The 22143-nt window shown below is 44.3% G+C and overlaps 2 protein-coding genes across 5 annotated transcripts in view; both read right to left on the bottom strand.

Moving 5' to 3' along the window:
• The window catches only part of FEZ2 (fasciculation and elongation protein zeta 2), a 44424-nt gene extending 41024 nt beyond the window's left edge, over window positions 1-3400 (bottom strand). For 2 of the 3 annotated variants that reach the window (XM_045011828.1, XR_006578506.1), the window contains exons 1-2: window positions 3042-3400; window positions 945-1053 (exon numbers count right to left, since the gene is read on the bottom strand). In XM_045011828.1, the coding sequence (XP_044867763.1) occupies window positions 945-1053; window positions 3042-3271 (339 nt within the window). In that variant the 5' untranslated portion in view covers window positions 3272-3400. Of the gene's footprint in view, window positions 1-944; window positions 1054-2207; window positions 2514-3041 lie in introns of those variants that run through there. The other variant, XM_045011829.1, reaches the window with a different exon arrangement.
• Window positions 3401-13919: 10519 nt separating this feature from the next.
• Window positions 13920-22143, bottom strand: part of CRIM1 (cysteine rich transmembrane BMP regulator 1) — a 320862-nt gene continuing 312638 nt past the window's right edge. Inside the window, exon 17 of one of the 2 annotated variants that reach the window (XM_045011826.1) lies at window positions 13920-17387. In XM_045011826.1, the coding sequence (XP_044867761.1) occupies window positions 17211-17387 (177 nt within the window). In that variant the 3' untranslated portion in view covers window positions 13920-17210. The remainder of the gene's footprint in view (window positions 17388-22143) is intronic. The other variant, XM_045011827.1, reaches the window with a different exon arrangement.

Here is a 22143-nt window from a genome sequence, read left to right as displayed (position 1 = left end):
TACAGGCAATCTTCCCAAATACCTCACCAAGTGTCATTGGAAAAGTGGGGTATCAATCCTATTTTTTCAATCACCTAGCTATTAGGCTGCAAAAGAACATCCAAACTTTCACAATATGCTTCAGTACATTATTAAAATGACACTTCTTAGCTAAGCAATGCTAATGGTGCCTATTTTCTCCATTAGTAGGAAGGGACAAGTGTTGCTATATTTCAATCTCACGTATTTGTAGAGCAAGGAAGTATATTTGGGCTCTGATCCTGCAACTGGATCCACACAGATGCAGGGATTTGCCTGTATCTATCTGATTGCAGGATATGGCCTTGGTTGGAAAAAGTCATAATGAATACACCCCCAACATTTTCGGATACCATTCAATACACAAGAGGCAAGACTATAAGTGAACAAGAAGACTTCCACAGTTTATTACTGTCTTTCCTTTGTCCCTCTGTTATGCAGATTGGTCCATTTGTTGACCTGTCAGTCAGTTTAGAAGGAACCCACAGCATAACACTTTATTGAAAGCAAGGAGCAGAAATGTCAGATCTGTCAGTGTTAAAATGCCAATACAAACACATTAAAAAGAAAAATATTTTAAAGTGATCACGAATAACTATTTTAATAAAAATTACATCCTATGTTCAGGGCCGGCTCCAGGGTTTTTGCCGCCCCAAGCGGCAAAAAAAAAACCGTGATCACGATCAGCGGCAGCTCCACTGCACCGCTTTCTTCTTGGGCGGCAATTCGGCGGCAGGTCCTTCCCTCTGAGAGGGACCAAGGGACTGGCCACCGAATTGCCACTGAAGAGCCCGACATGCCACCCCTTCCCCTTGGCCGCCCCAAGCACCTGCTTGCTCAGCTGGTGCCTGGAGCCAGCCCTGCTATGTTGTTTCTGTACCAAGAGGAAAAGCCTCAAAAGGTTTTTGGCTACAGTCAGAACTTACCCCTTTTTCTGAGAGATTCAGTGTTGGCATATGCAAAGCTCTGGTGTGGGAGGACTTCCAATCAACTGGCATTACATTACCATAATTATCAGTCAAAGCATTCCAAATCCTGGACAAAAGGATTAAAGAAACAAACTGATATTGAAATGAATAGCAACTGATCTTCTACAAAACAAAAAATAAAAAACAAAACAGAATATCTTTTTTCAATACCTGTATCAAATTGGGAATTCTCTGAGGTATTCAATTAAATATATTTTTAAAGTTTTTACAGTCAAAGAAATAAATGCTGCAAAAGTTTGGTTTTATTTATGTATCTGCCTGAAATGCAAAAAGGTGAATCATTTGCCGATGCTTGCACACCAGAGAAATAAAAAGAAAACTGAAAAAGAGCCATGCTTCCTGATGGGTCATGTAACAAAATTTGGGGGGTAAATTTCCCTTTGTTGAAATGTTAGCCAGACAATGCTCTGTACCCTTTCCTACTTCTTTTCTATGTTATTCTAATTTCCCTTGCCTCATGCATCTCAAAACCAGGAATTAGCAAGTGTTGAGCAGCAACTCCCAAGCCAAAACTTCACTTAATTTCAGTGAAGACTGCACAACTATAAAGGAATGTATAAGTAAAAATAAAAATGCACTAGTCAGGAAAGTCTCTAATGTTTATGGAAGTGAAAGATTAAGAAAGAAAGGTTAAAACTTAACTTTGTTACAAATCCATTTGCAATACTGCTTTGTGTCTAGAACTTATCCATGCTTAGTTTCAGACCAAAGATGAAGATTAGGGCTTTTTCCAGAGAAGTTTCTTTAGTCATTTGAGTTAAAGAAAAAAAATTCCTCCCCTCCCCATCTAAAAAAATATAGTGAGACCTAAAGATGACTTAAAAAAAAAAGTTAACTTCAAATTTTGAGTGGGGCTACACCTGGGTGAAGAACTGTCTTCCAACTGCGGCCAGTGCCAGATGCCCCAGAGGGAATGAACAGAAAATCATCAACTGATCCATCCCTTGTTGCCCATTGCCACCTTCTAGCAAACAGAGGCTAGGGACACCATCCCTGCCCATGCTGGCTAATAAATTCATGGAGGATAGGTCTATGAATGGCTATCTAGTTCTTTTTTGTCACAGACTGTTACGAAACTAGGACCCTGTCTTGATGGGCAAAGGGGGCACTGATTAAACCATTTTAGCTCAATGAGAAAAGCCCTGCTGGTGCTCAGTGGCAGTCTGTTTATCCTGCGGAAAAGGTGTGGCATTAGCTCACCTTGGCTGACCCGGGTTACAACAGTAGCGCACACGGGGTTAATAACCCCAGGGAGAAAGCACAGAGACGCTGACAAACTCGGATGTTGACCTTTAACGTGGCTTTCTAAGCGGCCATATGAAAGATGAGGACAGCTATTGGCAGCGGCTCTGGTTAGCCAGCGCCCACAGGGCCGCCTCGGGGGTGAACTGGAGTTCAGAGCCAAGCGGCGCTGTGCCCACACAGTGGCTCTATGGGCTGACTACAGTGTGGACAGGCCCAGCACGCACAGAGCAGCAGAGCCACAGGCCTGTCAGCCGGGCGCCCCCTCCCCACCCGTCACGTTAGCCCCACCCCCCAGGGGACACCCCCACCCCACCCCACCGAACGGGGCCACCCGCCCCGCCCGTCACGTTAGCCCCTCCCCCCCCAGGGGCCACCCGCTCCGCCCGTTACGTTAGCTCCTCCCCCCCAGGGGACACCCCCACCACACCGAACGGGGCCACCCGCCCCGCCCGTTACGTTAGCCCCTCCCCCCCAGGGGACACCCCCACCCCACCGAACGGGGCCACCCGCCCCGCCCGTTACGTTAGCCCCTCCCCCCAGGGGCCACCCGCCCCGCCCGTTACGTTAGCCCCTCCCCCCAGGGGCCACCCGCCCCGCCCGTTACGTTAGCCCCTCCCCCCGGGAGCACCCCCACCCGTTTGTCCCCTCAGAGGACTCCCCAGCCCAGGCCTTCGCACCCCCAACGGACCCTTCACGCGCCGCCCTCCCCCACCTACGTGCCGCAAGCCCCAGTGGGCGCCCCCGCGCGTGCCGGTCACCCCCCCCTCCCGGCGCCCCGCCCCCGCTCACTCGTCTTCCTGTAGGGCGCTCTGCTCGCTGAGGGGCCGCGGCGGGACCCGGCTCTCGCTGCCGCCGTCCCGAGGCGGGGGTGGCTTGAAGCAGAGGAGCAGCTTGTCCCCCAGGTCTCCGGGCCCCCAAGTGTCCCCGGCCCGGCCCGGCTCGGGGCTGCTCCCTGCGGGGGGCTGGAAGCCGGAGAAATCCTGCCAGTCCCCGGGGTCCCGCTGCGAGGCCGCCGCCATGGCCGTCACCGAGACACCGGGCTGCGCGCTCGGCGGAGCGCGCTCCCGGGGCTCCTCCCGCTGCAGCGGAGACGGGGCGGGGCCGGTCCCGGGGCGAAGGGGCCTGTTGGGGGCCTTGGCGGCTGGCCTAGGCCAGGGCCGGCGCTGGGGTCCTGGGGGCGGGGGGAGAGCGGAAAGGAGCCAGCCCCGCCCCCGTCCCGAGTGACCGTTGGGCGAGTCCCTGAGCCCCCCGCGCCGCGTGCGCGGAACCGCCCGGCTCCTGCCCTGGCGGGCGGCGCGGAGCGGAGCGCGAGGCGCTCGCAGCCCCGGGGCCGTGACCGAGCTGCGGCAGGCAGGTAACCCCAGCAGCTCTGCGCCGCGAGCCTCCTACCCCCGGGACGTGACCCCGGCCCCGGCCTCCTCTAGGCGGCGCCCGCTTCCTCTGCCACCATTCTCCCTCCGGCCGGCGCTGGGCCTGAGCAAGGTTCAGCCTCTGCGCGGACTCGGCCGCGGCGTGGGAGGTGGCGCCGGACGGGCAGAGGTCAGCGGTTCCCCAGTCAGGCCGGGGGCACTTCAGGCCGCCCCTGGTCAGTGTTTTCAGTCAGGCCTGGGATACGGGTGGGCAGGGGGCGCGGATACGGTTTGCAGCGGACCCGCCGCTGGGAGGGGGCATAGCTCATGGGCGGGCAGGGCTAGAATTCATCCACCGGGACAGGTTGGAGAATTGCTCAGAAATCACCCAGCTGAATTTCAGTGCAGCCCATGCACAGCGCAGCGTGATCACCGGAGCCAAAACCCTGAGCTCACCAGTGGAATACAAGGGAGGAAAACGTCAAAAACAAACTCCCCTGTGAAACTGCAGAACTGGAATTAATTTGCGAACTGGACACCACCAAATTAGGCCTGAATAAAAACCGGGAGTGGAGGAGTCATCATAAAACCTAATGTTACTGTTCTAATTTCCCCCCACTATTACTCACACCTTCTTGTCAACTGTTTGAAATGGGCCACCCTCGTTACCGCTATAAAAATGATTTTTCCTCCCTTGGTATTCTACTGATAATTAAATTGTCTGGTTAGACTGACCCACCCACCCCCACCTGGTAAGGCAACTTGCATCTTTCCATGTACTATGTATAAATATACCTGCTACTGTATTTTCCACTCCATGTATCTGATGAAGTGGGTTCTAGCCCACAAAAACTGATGCCCAAATAAATTTGTTAGTCTCTAAGGTGCCACAAGGACTCCTCGTTGTTTTTATTTGTGAGACATGTGAGGTAATTGTCCCACTCTACTCATCACTGGTGAGGCCTGTGATGAGTCCCATATGCCCTATGTTAAGAAAGATGTGGACAAATTGGAGAGAGTCCACAGGAGAGCAACAAAGATGATAAATGGTTTAGAAAACCTGATTTATGAGGAATGGTTAAAAAAACCAGGGCATGTTTAATCTTGAGAAAAGATTGAAGGGGGACACACTAAGTCATCAGATATGTTAAGGACTTATAAAGAGAACTATGATCAATTGTTTTCTGTCTGCTGAAGGTAGGATAAGAAGCAATGGGCTTAATCTCCGCTAACTGTAAGGATAGATATGGTCTGGAATAGGTTCCAGGGGAGGTTGTGGAATCCCTATCATTGGAGGGTTTTAAGAAGAAGTTGGACAAACAGCTGTCAGGAATGATCTAGCTTTTCCTGGTCCTGCCTCAGCACAGGGGGCCTGGACTTGATCTCTTGATGTCCTTTACAATCCTACATGATTTTTCTTCTCCAACTACTGCTCCTCTGCTGCTCTTTTGTCCCCATTGTGCCTCTCAATTCAGCAGAGACAGGTGGCCAACAACGTTGCTTTCTGGATCTGAGCAGCAGCAGCATGTTCCATCCTCCAAATGACAGACATGGTGAAAGGGAAGTGAACAGGTAGAAAGGAGATGGGGGAAAGGCCAGGTGGTAGAGAATCAGAAAGACAATGGCAAGGAAAAAATTGATGAGAGCAAGCTTGTAACAGAGAGGGAAAGGGAGGAAAGAAAACACTGCAGCTACAAATGGGAAGGCTGGTCTTGTGGCTAATGCACAGAACTGGAGAATCAGGACTCCTGGGATCTATTTCCAGCTTTGCCACTGACTCACTGTGCAACTTTGAAAAAATCCTGTCACACCTCTGTTCTTCAGTTTTCTTATCTATTTAATAGGTAGGAGAAAGTACCTTAAAATCCTGGGATTGAAGTATCAGCATTAAATTATTATTAGATGGGTAGACAGGCTGAATCAAAAGGTACTTATTGCGCTTCACTTCCACAGCAATGTCAGTCGAGGAGATCCTTAGTAATTGGCACCAGTATACTCCAGCTCCTGCCCTTCCAGTGTCAGCTCTTCCCATTGGGGCTGGGGTGGGGGATGAAACCCATGCAGCACACAGGGCAATAGCACTCACATGTAGTCTATTGTCTATCTCCATCCAACCCTCCTGCCTTGGCATACTGCTTTTCTATGGTAGCAGCAATCACTTTGCATTCTATTCTGCCCATGGAACAAGCCAGTCAAGGAAGAGCCCTTCCAGAAGCTTCAGCTGCAATTGTAGAGTAGGAAAAAAAGTGGGTTAGGTATCTCAATGTAAAATCCTAGTGGAGACAAGATACTGTGGTTTCTACCTCAGTGTAGTTAGTCCAGGTAAATCCCAGCTGGGGGTATAGAGTTGACCATGATTACCACAGTGAGATACAAACTACTTGTGCTTTGTCTCGACTAGGATTTTACATTAAAGTAGCTAACTTGAGATGGCTATATCAATGTAAAGACACACCTCTTTTTGCAGATATAGAGGCTTAACTTTAGGCTGTCTACTTTGGATTTACATGGCAGGAGAGAACTTATTTTAAGAGAGAACCTGCATATATGGGTCTCTTGTGCAATGGACCAGGGTACTTTCCTGTTAGGTTGAAAACACTGGTGTTTCATTTATCTTTAGGCATTAGCTCTTTGTTTTTAATTTTTTCCTGGATCTCCCATGGACTAGAAAGCGCACACACGTGACAAATTGGGCAGGGTGGGGGCTCTCTGCCATCACTTCAGCTGAAAGAACCAGTGCCTAACACCTAATGGTTAAATCTATGGCCTGAACACTCCTACAGCATATGTTTTCAGATAACAGTATCCTTCAAGGTGGCACTGGTTTCATCCACCACCTATTCAAAGGCAAGTATTTAAGGATACAGGCCAAGAATAGGCAGCACTTAGTTTCATATGAAACTACTAAGCATTTTTTTATTTATAATACCAACACTATCTACATTATTGTGAACAAATACATTACGTTCTCAGTTCATGATCCTAGGAACTGATAAGGTCTTCAATGAAAGGCTTACAGAGGCTGATATCCTGCTACCTGTTCCTCTGGGCTTTGTGGGGGCAGCTCCTCCCTTCTACTCACAGTACTCCAGTTCTCTTTGCACAAGACACACAGGGCCCAGGGAATTACTGGTGTCAAGTCAGAATAAAATTAAATTATTCCAATAATGTCATGCTGGCCAGATGAAAGAGAAAATATTCACTGCTGGTTGTTCGGCTGCTGTTAGATTGCCCAGAGCTGATTGGATTTGAAGATGCAGGCAGATGTCTCAGCTTTGAAGTAGCTGGATATGAACTGATGAAATTGCAGTAATATCTACCACTCCCTTGAGCTCCCCTTCCCATAAATTCTGATTCTCCCGTTTTTCTTAACAGCTGAGCTTTCCTTGATCTCAGTTCTTAAATAAGACCCTCTCTGTATTTCCCTCCACTGCCCAGAACAGAATGGTTTCCGATCTGGTTCTAGGAAAGGGATTGGTATTGAGGGGCAGTGAAGGGTCTTTGGGGATTTGACAGAGAGTCTCTCCAATACTCTTGTTGCCCTCTGGCTTTGAGGGTAAGTTATTGTAGACTCAGCAGTGTTAATGTCTACAGCACTGCTTCCCCCTTTGCACTTGACATGGATCTTGTTGGAGCTGACAGTTGAGAAGCCCTGCTATCCAGGAGCCACAGTGAGCAGGGTGTGCTTAGCAACATCAACTTCAAGAGTCAGGAAATTCAATTGTTATGGTCAAACACTGTCCCCCTGTTCTTATGCCTTTAATGCAGCATTTTAAAATAAATTATGAAACATAATATTATATAATGCAAACTAGATTCTTTTGTCTATCCTTACAGAAATTAAGGCACGAGAATATTATTTTGTACACATGGTTTAATGTTTGTCTGAATGGTATCTGCAAACAAGCCATGTTTAAAGCTATTGCAATGATTTTTTCAAAGTACTGGACATTTATGGCTAAGAGTTTAAGACAGTCCCAGCTTTGATACAGTCCCTCTGTTTGACACACTAAATATGGGGTGGGCGGAAAGGGGGCAGCCCTAGAGGAAAAAATGGAACAAAAAGATCACCTGATCAGGATGGTGACAGTGCTTGTGAACTGCTAAGGGAGGTTAGAGAGGCTACAGAAGCAGAAAGCGCAATAATAATGGGTGATTTCAACTATCCTCATATAGACGGAAAATATCACCTCAGCGCATGACAAATAAAATTTCTAGACAACAGCAGTCATGACTACTTGGAGCAGCTAGTCCTGGAATCACACAGGAAGAGGCAATTCTTGATTCAGTCAAGTGGAATACAGGAGCTGGTCCAATAAATAGCTGAGCCTCTCAGTAATAGTGATAATAGTGTAATTAAATGTAACATCTTTGTAGAATGAATACTACCAAAAAAACCCCCACCTCGGTAACATTTTACTTTAAAAAGAGAAACTACACAAGAATGCATGTCAGATGGAAGTTAAAGGAACTGTCACAAGAATTAAATGCCTGCTAGGAGCATGGGAGCTATTTTAAAACACCATAATAGAGGCTCAGGCCTAAATTTATAACCCAAATCAGAAAAGACACAGGACCAAAGAACGGAACAATGGCTAAACAGCAGTGTAATGGAGGTGATTAGAAGCAAAAGGCATCCTTTAAAATTTTGAAGTCAAATTCTATTGAGGATAGTAAGAAAGTGCACACACACTGGCAGGTTAGGTGTAAAAGTATGAGGCAGGCAGGCTAAGAAAATTTGAGAAGCAACTTGCTAAAGACACAAAAACTAACAATGTTTTAAAGTACAGCAGAAGCAGGAAGCTGCCAAACAGGTAGTGGGGCCACTAGATGGCCATGGTGTTAAAGGAGCACTCAAGGAAGACCAGGCCATTGTAGAGAAGCTAAATTAATTATTTGCATTGGCCCTCATTGCAGAGGATGCAGAGGTTTTGGAACAAATTGATAAACAGTAATAAGTCACCAGGACCAGATTGTATTCACCCAAGAACTTAAATAAAAATTGCAGAATTACTAACTGTGATATGTAACCTATCATTTAAATCAGCTTCTGTACCAGATGATTGGAGGATAGCTAATGTGACACCAATTTTTTTTTAGAAGGCTCCAGAGGTGATCCCGGCAATTACAGGCTGTGATAGTCTGTACCCCTATGTTCACCCTTTTTACAAGACTGATAACCCACAAGACATACTTTGTACAAAATGTATAATTTGAAAACTCATTTTACCAGGACAATAATGAGTTATGTGTGGCAACACAATACTGTATGATGTTAGGCATATTCCAAATCTGGGGAAGCAGCCCAAACCAAGTTCTGAGAGACAAAAGGCAAACCAATGCCTCAGTCAGGCGTCAACAAAATCAAATAGATTATCATCTGGGTAAGTGGCCATTCTTTGGCATGAAGAAGGGGGCGAGAAATTTACATCTTGGCAATGGAACAGCTGGCAGTTTCCATTCAACAGTCTTCTTGTGGCCTGAACCTCAACTGGAGATGATTTTCAAAGAGGAAAATGACAAAGTAGTGAGACTATAGGACACAAATTCTCTCTCCCTTCATCTCTACTCATGGCAAAAAAATGCTTGAAAGACAAATGAAGCATCATTGGATGGGGGAAGTGATCCTGACTGAAAGATTCAGCGAGTAAGACTGCTAGAACATATGGTGAGAGTGATCCTTTGCTTTAAGTTCACTTAGCTTGTTAAGTTAGGTGTTAGTTGCATTTTACCTTTTATTTCTTTGTAACCAGTTCTGAATGTTATGCCTCATTACTTGTAATCACTTAAAATCTACCTGTAGTTAATAAACTTGTTTTGTTTTATCTAAACTAGTGCATGTTTGAATTGACTTGCTTAAGGAACTCAATTTCAGATAACAGGGTTTGTGCGTATCATTTTCTATTAATGAAATGACACTTTCTATAAGCTTGTATTGTCCAGAAGGAAAGAGCTGGGCAGTACAAGATACATATTTCTGGGGACAAGCCTGAGGCTGGAAATTTGCTGGTGTAATTCTGCAATATAATTCAGCACTGGCTTGCTAAGAGCTCCCTTATACTCACCTGGGAGTAATTTACATGCTGGAGGCTGTGGGTGAGCAGGCCCCGAGTGGCTGCTCTGACAGCAAAGCAGTGTATAAAACAGTCCAGGTTGGAGAATTGAGGGGACACAGTTGTTCAACAGTCCAGATTGTAGCCTGGGTTATGGCACACAGGTCAGTAAGCCTAACTTCAGTACCAGAGAAATTGGTTGAAACTATCCTACAGAACAGATTATCAGACACAGATGGACACTTTTTGTTGGGAGAAGAGTCAACACAGCTTTTGTAAAGGTAAGTCATGCCTCACCCATCAATTAGAATTCTCTGAGGATGTCAACAAGCACATAGATAAGGGTGATCCAGTTGATACATACTAGTTGGATTTTCAGAAAGCATTTGACAAGGTCCTGTACCAAAGTGTCTTAAGGAAACTAATTAGTCATGGTATAATGGGAGGTCCTTTTGTAGATCAGTAATCAGTTAAAAGAAAGGAAACAGAGTAGGAATAAATGGTCAGTTTTCAAAATGGAGGGAGGTCAACAGCAGAGTCCCCCAAAGATCTGTACTGTGCTGTTCAACACATTCATTAATGAGCTGGAAAAGGGAGTGAACAGTGAAATGACAAAGTTTGCAGATGATACAAAATTATTCAAGATGTTAAGTACAAAGCCAACTGCAAAGAGTTACAGGCAGGGCCGGATTAATTCTGTGGGTCCGGGGCTATTTGATTTTTTGGGTCCCCTATATACAAGGCTTTTTCCTAATTTAAAACAAAATGATTAAAATTATGACATTGAGGCTATTAACGCTATACTAAACTTGCCTTTTAATTAACATAAAGCCATTCTGTGGTTACATTTCAGTCTTAAAACATGTAGAATATAGTTAATTCAAAATAGCCTACTTCTTAGAACAGCTGTTATATTAGTCTCTTTCTGGGAAGAGTTTGGGTGCAGGAGGGGGCTCCAAGCTGGGGCAGAGTGTTGGGTGCAGGAGACAGTGAGGGCTCTGGGAGGGAATTTGGTGGAGGGGATTCTGACCTGGGGCAGGTGGTTGAGGTGCAGGAGAGGGTGCGAGGTGTAGGCTCCAGCCAGGAGGCACCAGGGCTGCCCAGAGGATTCAGGGGGCCTGGGGCAAAGCAATTTCGGGGGGCCCTTCCATAAAAAAATTGCAATATTATACATACTATATTCTTGTGGGGGCCCCTGCGGGACCCAGGGCAAATTGCCAAACTTGCTCCGCACCCACGGGCAGCCCTGGGAAAACTTAAACCTTCTGCATCTCGGCACAAACCCAGTTTTGAGAAAACTTTACAAGGTATCACTGGTTCTCAGCATCAGCTAGTGCTAACAGGCACTAAAGCTCATTAAAAGGGTTGGACAAATATTTTCTGTCAAAACTTTTTCTGGATCGAAAACTAGGGGTTTTTAAAAAGCAGGAAAAAAAAATCACGGACAATGGCTGCTTTCCTTCAAAATTTGTTGTTTTTTTTAATTGAAAAGCTGAAATTAGTCTGCCAAAACCTGAATATGGTTTGGGGTTTCAGAAGTGTGTGACCAAATATTTGCTGCTTGCTGTGTTTGATTGTTTAAAGAAATAAAAAAAACTGCTTAAAAAAATCCAAAACTTTTGAACCACCGCAGCTTGTGACCAAACGCCTGAGCCCATCCAGTCAGAGATTTTTCCAGGTTTCTGCTACTCTGCTGGCTTCCTTGACTCATATCTGTCTCCATAACTTTGGGTTCATTTAGGTTAGAACATAAGAACAGCCATACTGAGTCAAACCAAAGGTCCATCCAGCCCAGTATCCTGTCTACTGACAATGGCCAATGCCAAGTGCCCCAGAGGGAGTGAACCTATCAGGTAATGATCAAGTGATCTCTCTCCTGCCATCCATCTCCACCCTCTGACAAACAGAGGCTAGGGACACCATTCCTTACCCATCCTGGCTAATAGCCGTTAATGGACTTAACCTCCATGCATTTATCTGTTTCCTAGAGACTGGCTCCATGGGGTCCCTCACAAACTGGAGACAGTTACTGTGGGTTTGTCTTTAGTATAGACTATGTACATACTCCACAAACTGAGCATTTGAGCTTCCAGAATCTGGGATGAGCCTATGGTGTGAAAACTGAAACGCTCAAAATAGCACATGCATGTGAATGGACACAGGGTGCTACAATTAAATTAACCCAGGGGTTCTCAAACTGGGGGTCAGGACCCCTCAGGGGGTCACGAGATTACTGGGGGTCACGAGCTGTCAGCCTCCACCTCGAACCCCACTTTGCCTCCAGCATTTATAATAGTGTTAAATATATAAAAAAGTGTTTTTAATTTATAAGGGGGGGATCGAACTCGGAGGTTTGCTATGTGAAAGGGTCACCAGTAATAAAGTTTGAGAACCACTGAATTAACCCCTCGGAAACCTCAGGGAATGCAGGGGAGGGGGGTCTCCCTTGGTAGGGTTGGGAAGGATATTGCTCTTCTCATGTGATCCCTCCCCCAGTGGTTAATTTTAAATGAAGCTACCCTCCCCTGACATGAATCTCCGTATGGCACTGAAATTAAATATAGACTATAATTTGGCATTTGAGAAGTGAAAGGGATGGTAGCCCTAATGGAAAACCTAACAGCTTGGCTCTTCTGCAAGCCTCAAACTGCTGAATGAGCTTTAGGGTAGGGAAGGCTGTGCCTCCCAAACAGCCTGGCCCTGCTCCCTATCTGACCCCCATCCACTTCCTGCCTCCCGACTGCCCGCCCCCACTCAGAATCCCCGACCCATCCTGCTCCTTGTCCCCTCATCGTCCCCCAGAGACTCCACCCCTGCTCCCTTTCCCCTGACTGCCCCGACCCCTATCCACCCCCCCCCCCGCTGAGTTCTGACAGACCCCCGGAACGCCCACGATCCAACCCCCATTCCCTGTCCCCTGACCGACCCTCCCAACCTGTGCCCCCTCCCTGTCCCCGGGACTCCCTGCCACAGGTGGCTCCCAGCCAGTGGCACAGCAGGGCTTGGGCAGGCTGCCTTCCTTCCTGCCATAGCCCCATGCTGCTCCCAGAAGTGGCTGGCTGCTGGCACATCTGTGTGCCGCTTGGGGAGGGGGAGAGCGTGTCCCCATGCATTGCCCATGCCCGCAAGCGCCATCCCCACAGCTCCGATTGGCCAGTTCCTGGCCAATGGGAGCCGCCTTCCCCCCTACAAGGGGCCTCAGACATGCCAGCAGCCAGTGACATGGGGCCTCAGCATGCAGGTAGCCTGCCTGAGCCCTGTTGTGATGGTCCCCCCTTAGCCTGGGGCACTGGATTGCAGCCCCTAAAGCCCCTGCATTAATCTGGCCCTGGTTACAGAGGGATCTCACAAAATAACAGATGAAATTCAGTGTTGATAAATGCAAAATAATGCACATTAGAAAAATATAATCCCAACTATAAATACAGAGATGACTGATACCTGCTGAGTGGGGAGGCACAATTTAATGGTCCCCCTCTCCCCTGAACAGCTTGAATCTCTCCCCCAACCCCCAGGCGCACACACCCCTCTTATCCTCAATGCCTCCTCCCTGCAACTCCCAGCTGTTTGCTGCTCCCTTTCCCTGTGGCCACAGCTTGCAGCTCACCAGCTCCAGGAGCTGCTGCACAGGGAGGCAGCCCAGCCAGCAAACTCTGGCAGAAATCTGGGGGAGGGGGATGCACATGACTATGCGTGCCACCCCGCCCCCGTTTCCTCTGTATATATACAAAATTAGGGGTTCTAAATTAACCATTACCACTAAGGCTAGAGATCTCAGAGTCACCATGGATACTCAGTCTCTGAAAACTTCAGCTCAATGTGCAGCAATGGTCAAAAAGGTTAACAATGTTAGGAACTATTAGGAAAGGAGTAGAAAATGTGACAGAAAATATCATGCCACTATATAAATGCATGATACGCCCACACCTTGAATAGTGTTCAGTTCTGGTTGTCCCATCTCAAAAAGGATATAGTGGAATTGGAAAAGGTTCAGAGAAGGGCAACAAAGAGGATCAAAGGTATTGAATGGTTTCCATACAAGGAGAGACTAAAAAGGTTAGTACTGTTTATCTTAGAAATTGACAACTAAGGAGGGATAGGGTAGAGATCTATAAAATCACCAGTGGTGTGGAAAGAGTAAGGAAGTGTTATTTACCCATTCCCACAATACAAAAAATGGGGTCACCGTATGTAATTAATAGTTAGCAGGTTTAATACAAACAAGCAGAAGTACTTTTTCACACTGTGCACAATTAACTTGTGAAACTCATTCCCCTGGGATGTGATGGCCAAATGTGGAACAGTTCAAATAAGAACTAGATAAGTTCATGGAGAATAGGTCCATTAATAGCTATTAGCCAAGATGGTCAGGGATGCAACCCCATGCTTGGAACAACCCTAAACCTCTAACAGACAGAGGAGCTGGACGGGGAAGATGGGAGGATCGCTTCAGTTGTCCTTTTCTGTACAAGTCTACTGAAGCTCTGGTTCTGGCCACTGGATATTGGGCTAGCTGGAACATTGGTTTGACCCAGTATAGTAATTCTTATGTTAATATGTATTAATTTAAAGTTTAAGATTTGAGACATTTCTGTCTATGAGATGAGGTGAAGTTTGATATAGTCCATAATTTTATTGCTAGAACTCCACAAACATTTTCTAATGACCCTGTAAAAATTCTTCAGTTCAAACCTCATGTGAGAGACAAAAACTGTCCCTAATTGAAAGGCCTGTAGTTGACCTGTCTTGGTTCAAAACTACTTTAGAACAATGTTGGGCAAAAATAATATGCAAATTCAAATGTGAAGGAAATAAATCACCATAGAATAAATAAATTATAAACTAATGTCTCAAATATTTTATGGTAGTCATTCATATGAACATTTTTTTAAAAGTGCATCATTAGGTTTAAAATTTTTTATTGTGCTGCCAAGAGCCAAATTACAAGAAACCGCCTTACAGTTAAAAAAGTAAACAAGCAATCTGCTGAACTGCAGTGCACTCCGAGTGCCACATATGCGTCTATTTTATTTTTCAGAAAATTATATCTGCATTTCTCTTACAAGAGCACAACAGGAACCAAAGTAAAAGAGTGTAATGGATACAGCACATAGGATAAATCATATCTTTAAAATAATAATAAAATAATAAACATTTTATACCATGTCCTATATCCTGCTAATATTTTCAGAATATGGCCTTGATTGTAAAACAAAAGCAAGCTTTTACAATTTCTGGATAAAGACTGCTTACTCTTATGCAAGGAATGGATGATTTGTCTTGACAGAATCTTTGTAATAACTGGACAGAAACATATCTGTTTCAATATCATATTGAGTACAAAATGCTGGGAGGACTACATTTTTTCTTGTTTTTGGAAACTGAAGTCATATATAAATAGAAAAAATGTTGACCCTTAATGAAACACCTATTTTTTTTCTTTGATGCAAACAGCTAGAACACCTTTCTGATATTCTAAAACAAAAAATTGTTAATCTTCAGATTAATAAATTAGGTCATTATAATAATAAATTAGGTTTTTTTCAGTTTTAAAGTTCAGCAACCTCTGACCAAGTATTTACAACAATACTTGAGAGTTCCTTTACAAAAAAAATACATTTTCTTTTCACATTAAGCATACTGGGTATCTGTGTCTTTTATGACAAGCATTTGTAAAAGAAAAAAAGGCAATGCACAAATGGGTAATTAGTATAAAAGTGCCAAGACCTGTCTGGAAAGTTAACTTTGTATTACACAGTCAGAGTTATCAATGAGGCAAGCTACAACAAACTTCCAGCTTAATGTGGACAATATTCCAGTAGTTGTTTCAAACAATTGTTTGAATTAAAAAAAAAAAATCAAGGAGCTGATGGTGTTATTCTACGGAGCTGATTAGTGCTGCATGTATATTGCCATCAGTGTCTCTAGCCGATGCATTCATTAAAAGCCTTTTTAAGGCTAAGCAGGAAAAGAAAAATAAGAAACACCCTGAAATGTAGCAAGTAGCAAGAGCAACGCTTACTGCTATAATCGTGCACATACCATACACACACATACGCAAACACAAGCGTGTACACGCGTACATGCGCGCGCGCACACACACACACACAAAACACTTTCAAATCAAATCAAACGGTAGATAGAATGAGATGCTCCTCTTGTCTTTCCTAAACTCACAAGCAATTAAGCACTGCTATGGAATGCCTGTTTTATCTGTTTCTGCTCTGGGTAAAATCTCTCAGATAAAAATACATTCAACAAGAAAAAAATAGAAAATTATATATATACTGTATATATATAGATTGATACTATATATACTGTATATATACATATATAGTGTGTTTGTGTGTATGCACACACATTATATATATGCACATATATACACACAGACATACAAATACTTTGTTGTTTTTAGCATAATTATATTTACATAAATATTCCTATAATGCTAATGTTTAAAGAAGCATGATCTCCTTTTTTCTGAGCTTCAAAAAAGGTGCTTGAGTAATATACAATTAAAATTAAGTAGCTTCCTAGCATGGAAGTAGTTTCTAATCTGCATAACCAGTAAATAAGAACAACAGGAAAAACCTTAAAACAGTCTCTTTTTTACTCTTTCATTTAAGCAAGAGCTTTGTCCAACAAAAATATTTTTTCCTCCTCCTCCACTGAAACTGTCCGAACAACCAGAGATTAACAACAAAACAAAAACACAACAAACAAAAGCCCCTGGAACTGCATGGTGTTCTTGACTTTCCCTTCCTTCCTTCAATACTGCCGTCAAAAGATCCAGTGCTCATATCAGGAATTATTTAGGCCTCAGTCATTTGCTAACTCTGCCAAAATCTGGCCAATCAGCTCTGCAGAAAACAAAATTAAAACAAAAAGCAGCACAAGGTATAATTTTATACATCCTTAATAAACCCACCCTTTATATTCTGCTATAACCTTTTCCTTGCTATATCATTAACTACTGCAGCTTCTTGTCATATAGAAAAATATATGCAGCTACACCATACCTGTGACATGACAGGTTCTGTTCTAGGAGTATACTTTTGTAGCAACAGCTGGGAAAAAAAATCAGACCTCTGTTTTCTGTTTCCATGTGGGGTTAGGCTTTGCTGCAACAAATGCAGTTTCAGAGCAACAAGAAAAGCCACCATCCTGATGCTTGGCAATATTCTTTATTTGTTCTCTCCCCGAGCCAAGCTTGACCAGCTTTTCTTCTTTGAAGCTTTCTCTCATTTCATCACCCAACCCCAAATTCACCCACCCAAACAATCTCTATAGCTATGTTACAAGCAAATACATCTTAACAAGTTTTAAAACTTTGGTTCTAAGAAAACTCTTGGTCAGTTATCGCAAGGAAAAGTGGGAATGCTTGTTCTGGCACATTGCAGGAGTCAGAGCCCATCCCAGTAAGGTCTTAGACTGTACATGAAGTCACAAATCCAATACAATCCACTAAGCAAGTGCACAATTCTAGTTTTATTTTAATAGCAGACTTAGTCTCTCGCTCTCCTTCTTTCTCAAATCCTTGGCAAAGGTGCAATTCTTCAAACTGTTTGATAGAAATTATCTGCCTGTAGGTTGTTCTGTTTTTGCATGCTGTAGAATCCACTGTATCTTGAATCTGGGTCAGCAATTCTTAGCATTCTCTGAGAACTGTCCACCTGGACCATGGTACCTTTCTTGCAATCCACGTATACCAGCTGATTGTTTAGGCAAGAAGGCTGTTGGAAAAGAAAAAAAAGCAAACAAACATAAAAATCCAGTTCATACACCACTGTTGTCTTCTCTCCACAATAGGTATGGGAAATGTTTGTGACACAAAGTTCACAAAAACAAAAATCACACTAAACTATTTATTTTTCTTTGTTACAAAGGTTCAACTTTTGCAGTCCTTGCTAAGTTAAGATTCCCATGGTCTGAGTAAGAGCTGAGTAAGGACTGCAATATTTGGGCCACAGGTGTATAATTGCTTGGGACCAGAAGCTGGCAAATGAATCCTTTTCATTTGGAAAGATTTGGTGACAACTCTGCTACCTTTACTATTCATATTATAAAGCATTTTACAGTCTACATTTAATGAAAGCTTTATAATTTCAGGCTGGATTGTGCCTGTTAGATACAATACATCTTATAAATTGCTATGGAGCCAGGGGCGGCTCTAGACATTTCGCCGCCCCAAGCACGGCGTCATGCCGCAGGGGGGCGCTCTGCTGCTCGCCGGTCCCGCGGCTCCGGTGGACCTCCCGCAGGCGTGCCTGCGGAGGGTCCGCAGGCATGCCTGCGGGAGGTCCACCGAAGCCACGGGACCAGCGGACCCTCCGCAGGTATGCCGCTGAAGGCACCCCACGGCATGCCGCCCCCCCGGCAACCGGCAGAGCACATCCCGCGGCATGCCGCCCCAAGTACGTGCTTGGCGTGCTGGGGCCTGGAGCCGCCCCTGTATGGAGCTATGACTCTTGGGGGAGCACTGGTATTCTGCTTCCCAGAATTCTGATAGGCAAAGGCAGCAGATCTGCTATTATATTACAACCCTTTACAAAGTCCAGTCTTCCTCCTACATGTCTCTTGCTCTGTGGGCAAAAGAGGGCTGCCTGCCCTCTTTGGGATGCCAGGCAGGGCCATCCTTAGGCATACACAGAATATGCAGCTGCGTAGGGCACCACAAAATTTGGGGCACCAAATTGCCCCAAATTTCACAGTGGCCTATGCAGCTGCATGCTTCATATGCAGCAGCGCCAGCAGCCAGTCCCATCTCCCAGCTGGCCCCCCTCTGGGGTGCGCCCACTGCCAGGGACAGGGATGTTCCTAGGGGTGTGCGGGGCCTGGGACAACTCTCTGCTCCTGCCCCGTCTCTTCCCGCCCCCATTTTCCACCCCTTCTCCCAAGCCCCCTCCCTCAGCGACAGACACGGCCCAGAGGATCAGCAGGGGGGCCTAGCACTGGCAGCAGGAGTCAGGCCTACCCCCGCGCTCACTAGCATTTGCAGGAAGCAGAGCAACCCAGCCTCAGCCTGCTCCACTTCCCGCTGCCGGTGAATCTGGTGGGGTGGGGGTGGACCCCTTTCCCCAAGCCTTTTCCCCCGAGCGACACGGCTGGGGCCAGGTCATTCCTGCTGCCAGTGCCAGGCCCCCTCCCCCGCTAATGCCCCCGGCTGCTCTGGGCCTATGGAGCCCCCAAAGCACACCCCCACACAGCTCCTGTCTCTGTGGCCCTGCAAGCCTTGAGCGCATCCCAGACCCCTCTGCAGGACGAGGGGAGGGGGAGCATGTGCTTGGGCTGCGTAGGGCACCATAATTGGTAGGGACAAGGCTGAGGCCACGCACTGCCAATGGATTAGGGATGGCGCAGTCACTTGAAATTTGAAAAACTACACACTAATTTGCGGTTCCTCAGCGATCAGGTGCCCAATTTGAGACAGTTAGTACTTGATTCTTCAAAGGTGCTGAGAACCCACAGTTTCAATGATTTCATCTGAATTTGAGAGAGACTAGGTGGGTGAGGGAATATCTTTTATTGAACCAACTTCTGTTGGTAAGAGACCAGCTTTCGTGCCACATAGATCTCTTCTTGAGGTCTGGGAAAGGAATTCCCAGCATCACAGCAAAATGCAAGATGGAACAGATAATTTAGTATAAGTAGTTAGCACATATTGTAAGGACCCATTCAAGGTAGAGTGGGGTCCATTACAACCTCTGTAGTCATAGTGCAAAAAGAGGGGCTGAGGTGGTTTAGACTGTTTAATAAGCCAGATATCCAGTGTTTCTGTTCCCTCCATGATTTTTGGTATCTAGCAGAGTACGCTACACTATAACTGCACTGCATTCATCTGGATTTGTTAGTGCTCAGCACTCCTGAAAATTAAGCCATGTTCATTCATCTCAAGTTGGGCATCCAAAAATAAAGAACATACAATCAAGCGAGTGTCTCTGCAAAATTAAAAATGACTTGTCCAACACCATATAGTAAGTCTGTGACCAAGCCAGGGACAGAATTACTCTCTCCTGGGTCCCCTCCAATGCCTTAATCACAAGACCATCCTTTCTGTACCTGCAGTCCATCCTCTCATTTATTATACGACTTCTAGCTTCTACAGTGAATGAGTCAGGGGTCCTACAGACAACTGCCTCTTTCATTATACATCCTGCCTCATTCACTGTTTAACCTGTGCACTGAATGAGGCAGGAGTCCTGTGGAAAAAATAATATGTGATCATGTAATTAAACTGTAACATAATGCACACGTACAGGGTGGATAGAGTTAAGGTTGTAGTCTCTCTCTCGGAGGATCCAAATCATAAAGGGATTTATTGATCAAAGATTTGTATTCAGTAATCCAGGTCTACTCATATCAAATCATCTTTTCTTTTCCAGATGTACCTCGAATAGTCCTTAAATGATTTTTGAAAATCTTTCCTAATTTATGTCCTGTTCCTGCAAAAGGATCTGCTTGAACAGACACTTGTGCCTGTGCTGAGTCCCATTAACTTTAGCAGGACTCAGTGTTGGCCTGAAGGTCCAGTCCACAGATCATTTTGTAGGGTCAGGGCCATAAACATTACAGTTCTCTGTCAAGCCTCTTTTTACAACCTTTAATTTCTATATTGGAATGACAGTAAACTCACTCTTGTCCTATCACACTTAGTACTGTGCTTCTTTGGCATTAAAAAGACTTAAAAATAATAGCTCACCTACCTGATTCTCTACTCTTATATTATACAGATGGATGCAACTCATCACTACCTGGTGCTTTGTCTTTAATAAGATAAAAAGCTTGGTGGATAAATGAAGTGTAGTGGTCATAGTGCTTCTTAACTTTGGTAAGGTCTTTGATACAGTTCCGCATGACTTTCTCATAAATTAGATAAGAGAATCCTGGATTAGATGAAACAACTTACCTCATGATGTGTGGTAGAGAGAAGTGTAAGTACACAATAAATTTTTGCCAAGTCAGATAAATGTTGAAGAGATGCTACAACATTTACCAGACCTGAAAGCTATTTACAGTGGGTCTAATACCCTTAACCACACAATTGCTGTTACTCAGGAAAAATATTAGAAAAAGATGTTGTTTTACTAGTGATGATATAAGAAATGATAGTGTTTGAATCTGTGCTTAGACCACTACCAAATAAATCTACAAATAGGTTGCCACAGAAAATCAATTTGATATTTTAATGTATAAAGACAGATTTACATTAGTTGGCACTGATTTATACTAGTAATGCCAGGTCATTAACTTTCCTGTCAAGATAGATAGTTGCCACTTCTTTCAAAATGTAGGAATAAAATTGTTGGTAAGATTAATTCGTACAGTTCTCATTTCATCTATTAAAGGCAAAAATCTTCCCAAATGTTTAGATCTTTGGGATTTTGGAATGACTTCACATAATTTGCCTTATATGAACAAATTTTTTCCCCAAAATTTGAGGTAATATAAGCCTTTTTGGTTACAGTTAAATATGTACATTTATCTATATTATTTTGGATCATTACATTTAGCATCAGGGCTTCTGTTCTGGTGGTGTGAACTGTATCCTAATAATAAGCAGTAATTTTTTTTTAAGTTATTCTGTTATAGATTTGTTTGCTTTGGATATAAAGTAAAATGTCATCACTTGTGTAGGATGAAATTTTATGGCTGACATTTCCTTCTGTTTTTGTTTTCTCTCATACAGGCTGCCAATAGTTCAAATGAGAGGCTTGTGATTTCTAGCTGAAAACACTCCATGTTTGGGAAAAAAACCCATCATGTTTATTGGATTTTGCAGCGATTCAGGGCTATATGGCTGAAGTGACTAATGCACTGATGGCGAGACTTCAAAAAGAATAACAGATCAAAGGCTTGTGTCAGTCTCAGCGATCTGATTTGTTACTATTATAAAGGGCTTCCTAATTGAATTATCTCTTAGTATGATTTCTAATGTAGTTATACTGTGAGAATTATTCATCTACTTTTCTTAAGAATGAGAAGCCACAGACTCAATGTGTTCATGAAGCTAGGAAAATCCTGTCCCACACAGAATTGTAATGGGCACTGACTTATTGGAATACTAATGACCCAAAGAGACTTGGCTGCTCCAGACTGTCTATAAAGAAAGTTGTTATAAGAAATAGGAGAAATCTCAAGCACACAAATGATTGTAAACTTTCTAGATCAGAGACCTTATTTTCATTCTTGTATCATTTGAATTATATATGGAAACAATATAAATAAATGAATAAATAATAATTAAGAATGATTACTTAAGAGGAGAAGAGTGAGGGTGGCAGGAAGGCTCGTGAATATGTACAATTGGACCCTGAGACATTTCCCAGTTGTTGAAACTTACTAGGAAGTATCCCCCCATCCAACAGATAGAGATACAAAAGAATTAGGGGTATCTGGAGGAAGTAACTCAAAAAAAAAAAAGGTGAGGTATTGAATAAAATTTGACCATTTGCATATTCACAAGTCTTCAAAGGAGAACTAGCTATAACT

The sequence above is a fragment of the Mauremys mutica genome, chromosome 3 (genome assembly GCF_020497125.1).
Source record: "Mauremys mutica isolate MM-2020 ecotype Southern chromosome 3, ASM2049712v1, whole genome shotgun sequence".
NCBI lineage: Eukaryota > Metazoa > Chordata > Testudines > Geoemydidae > Mauremys > Mauremys mutica.
This window is presented reverse-complemented; position numbering and strand designations above follow the sequence as displayed.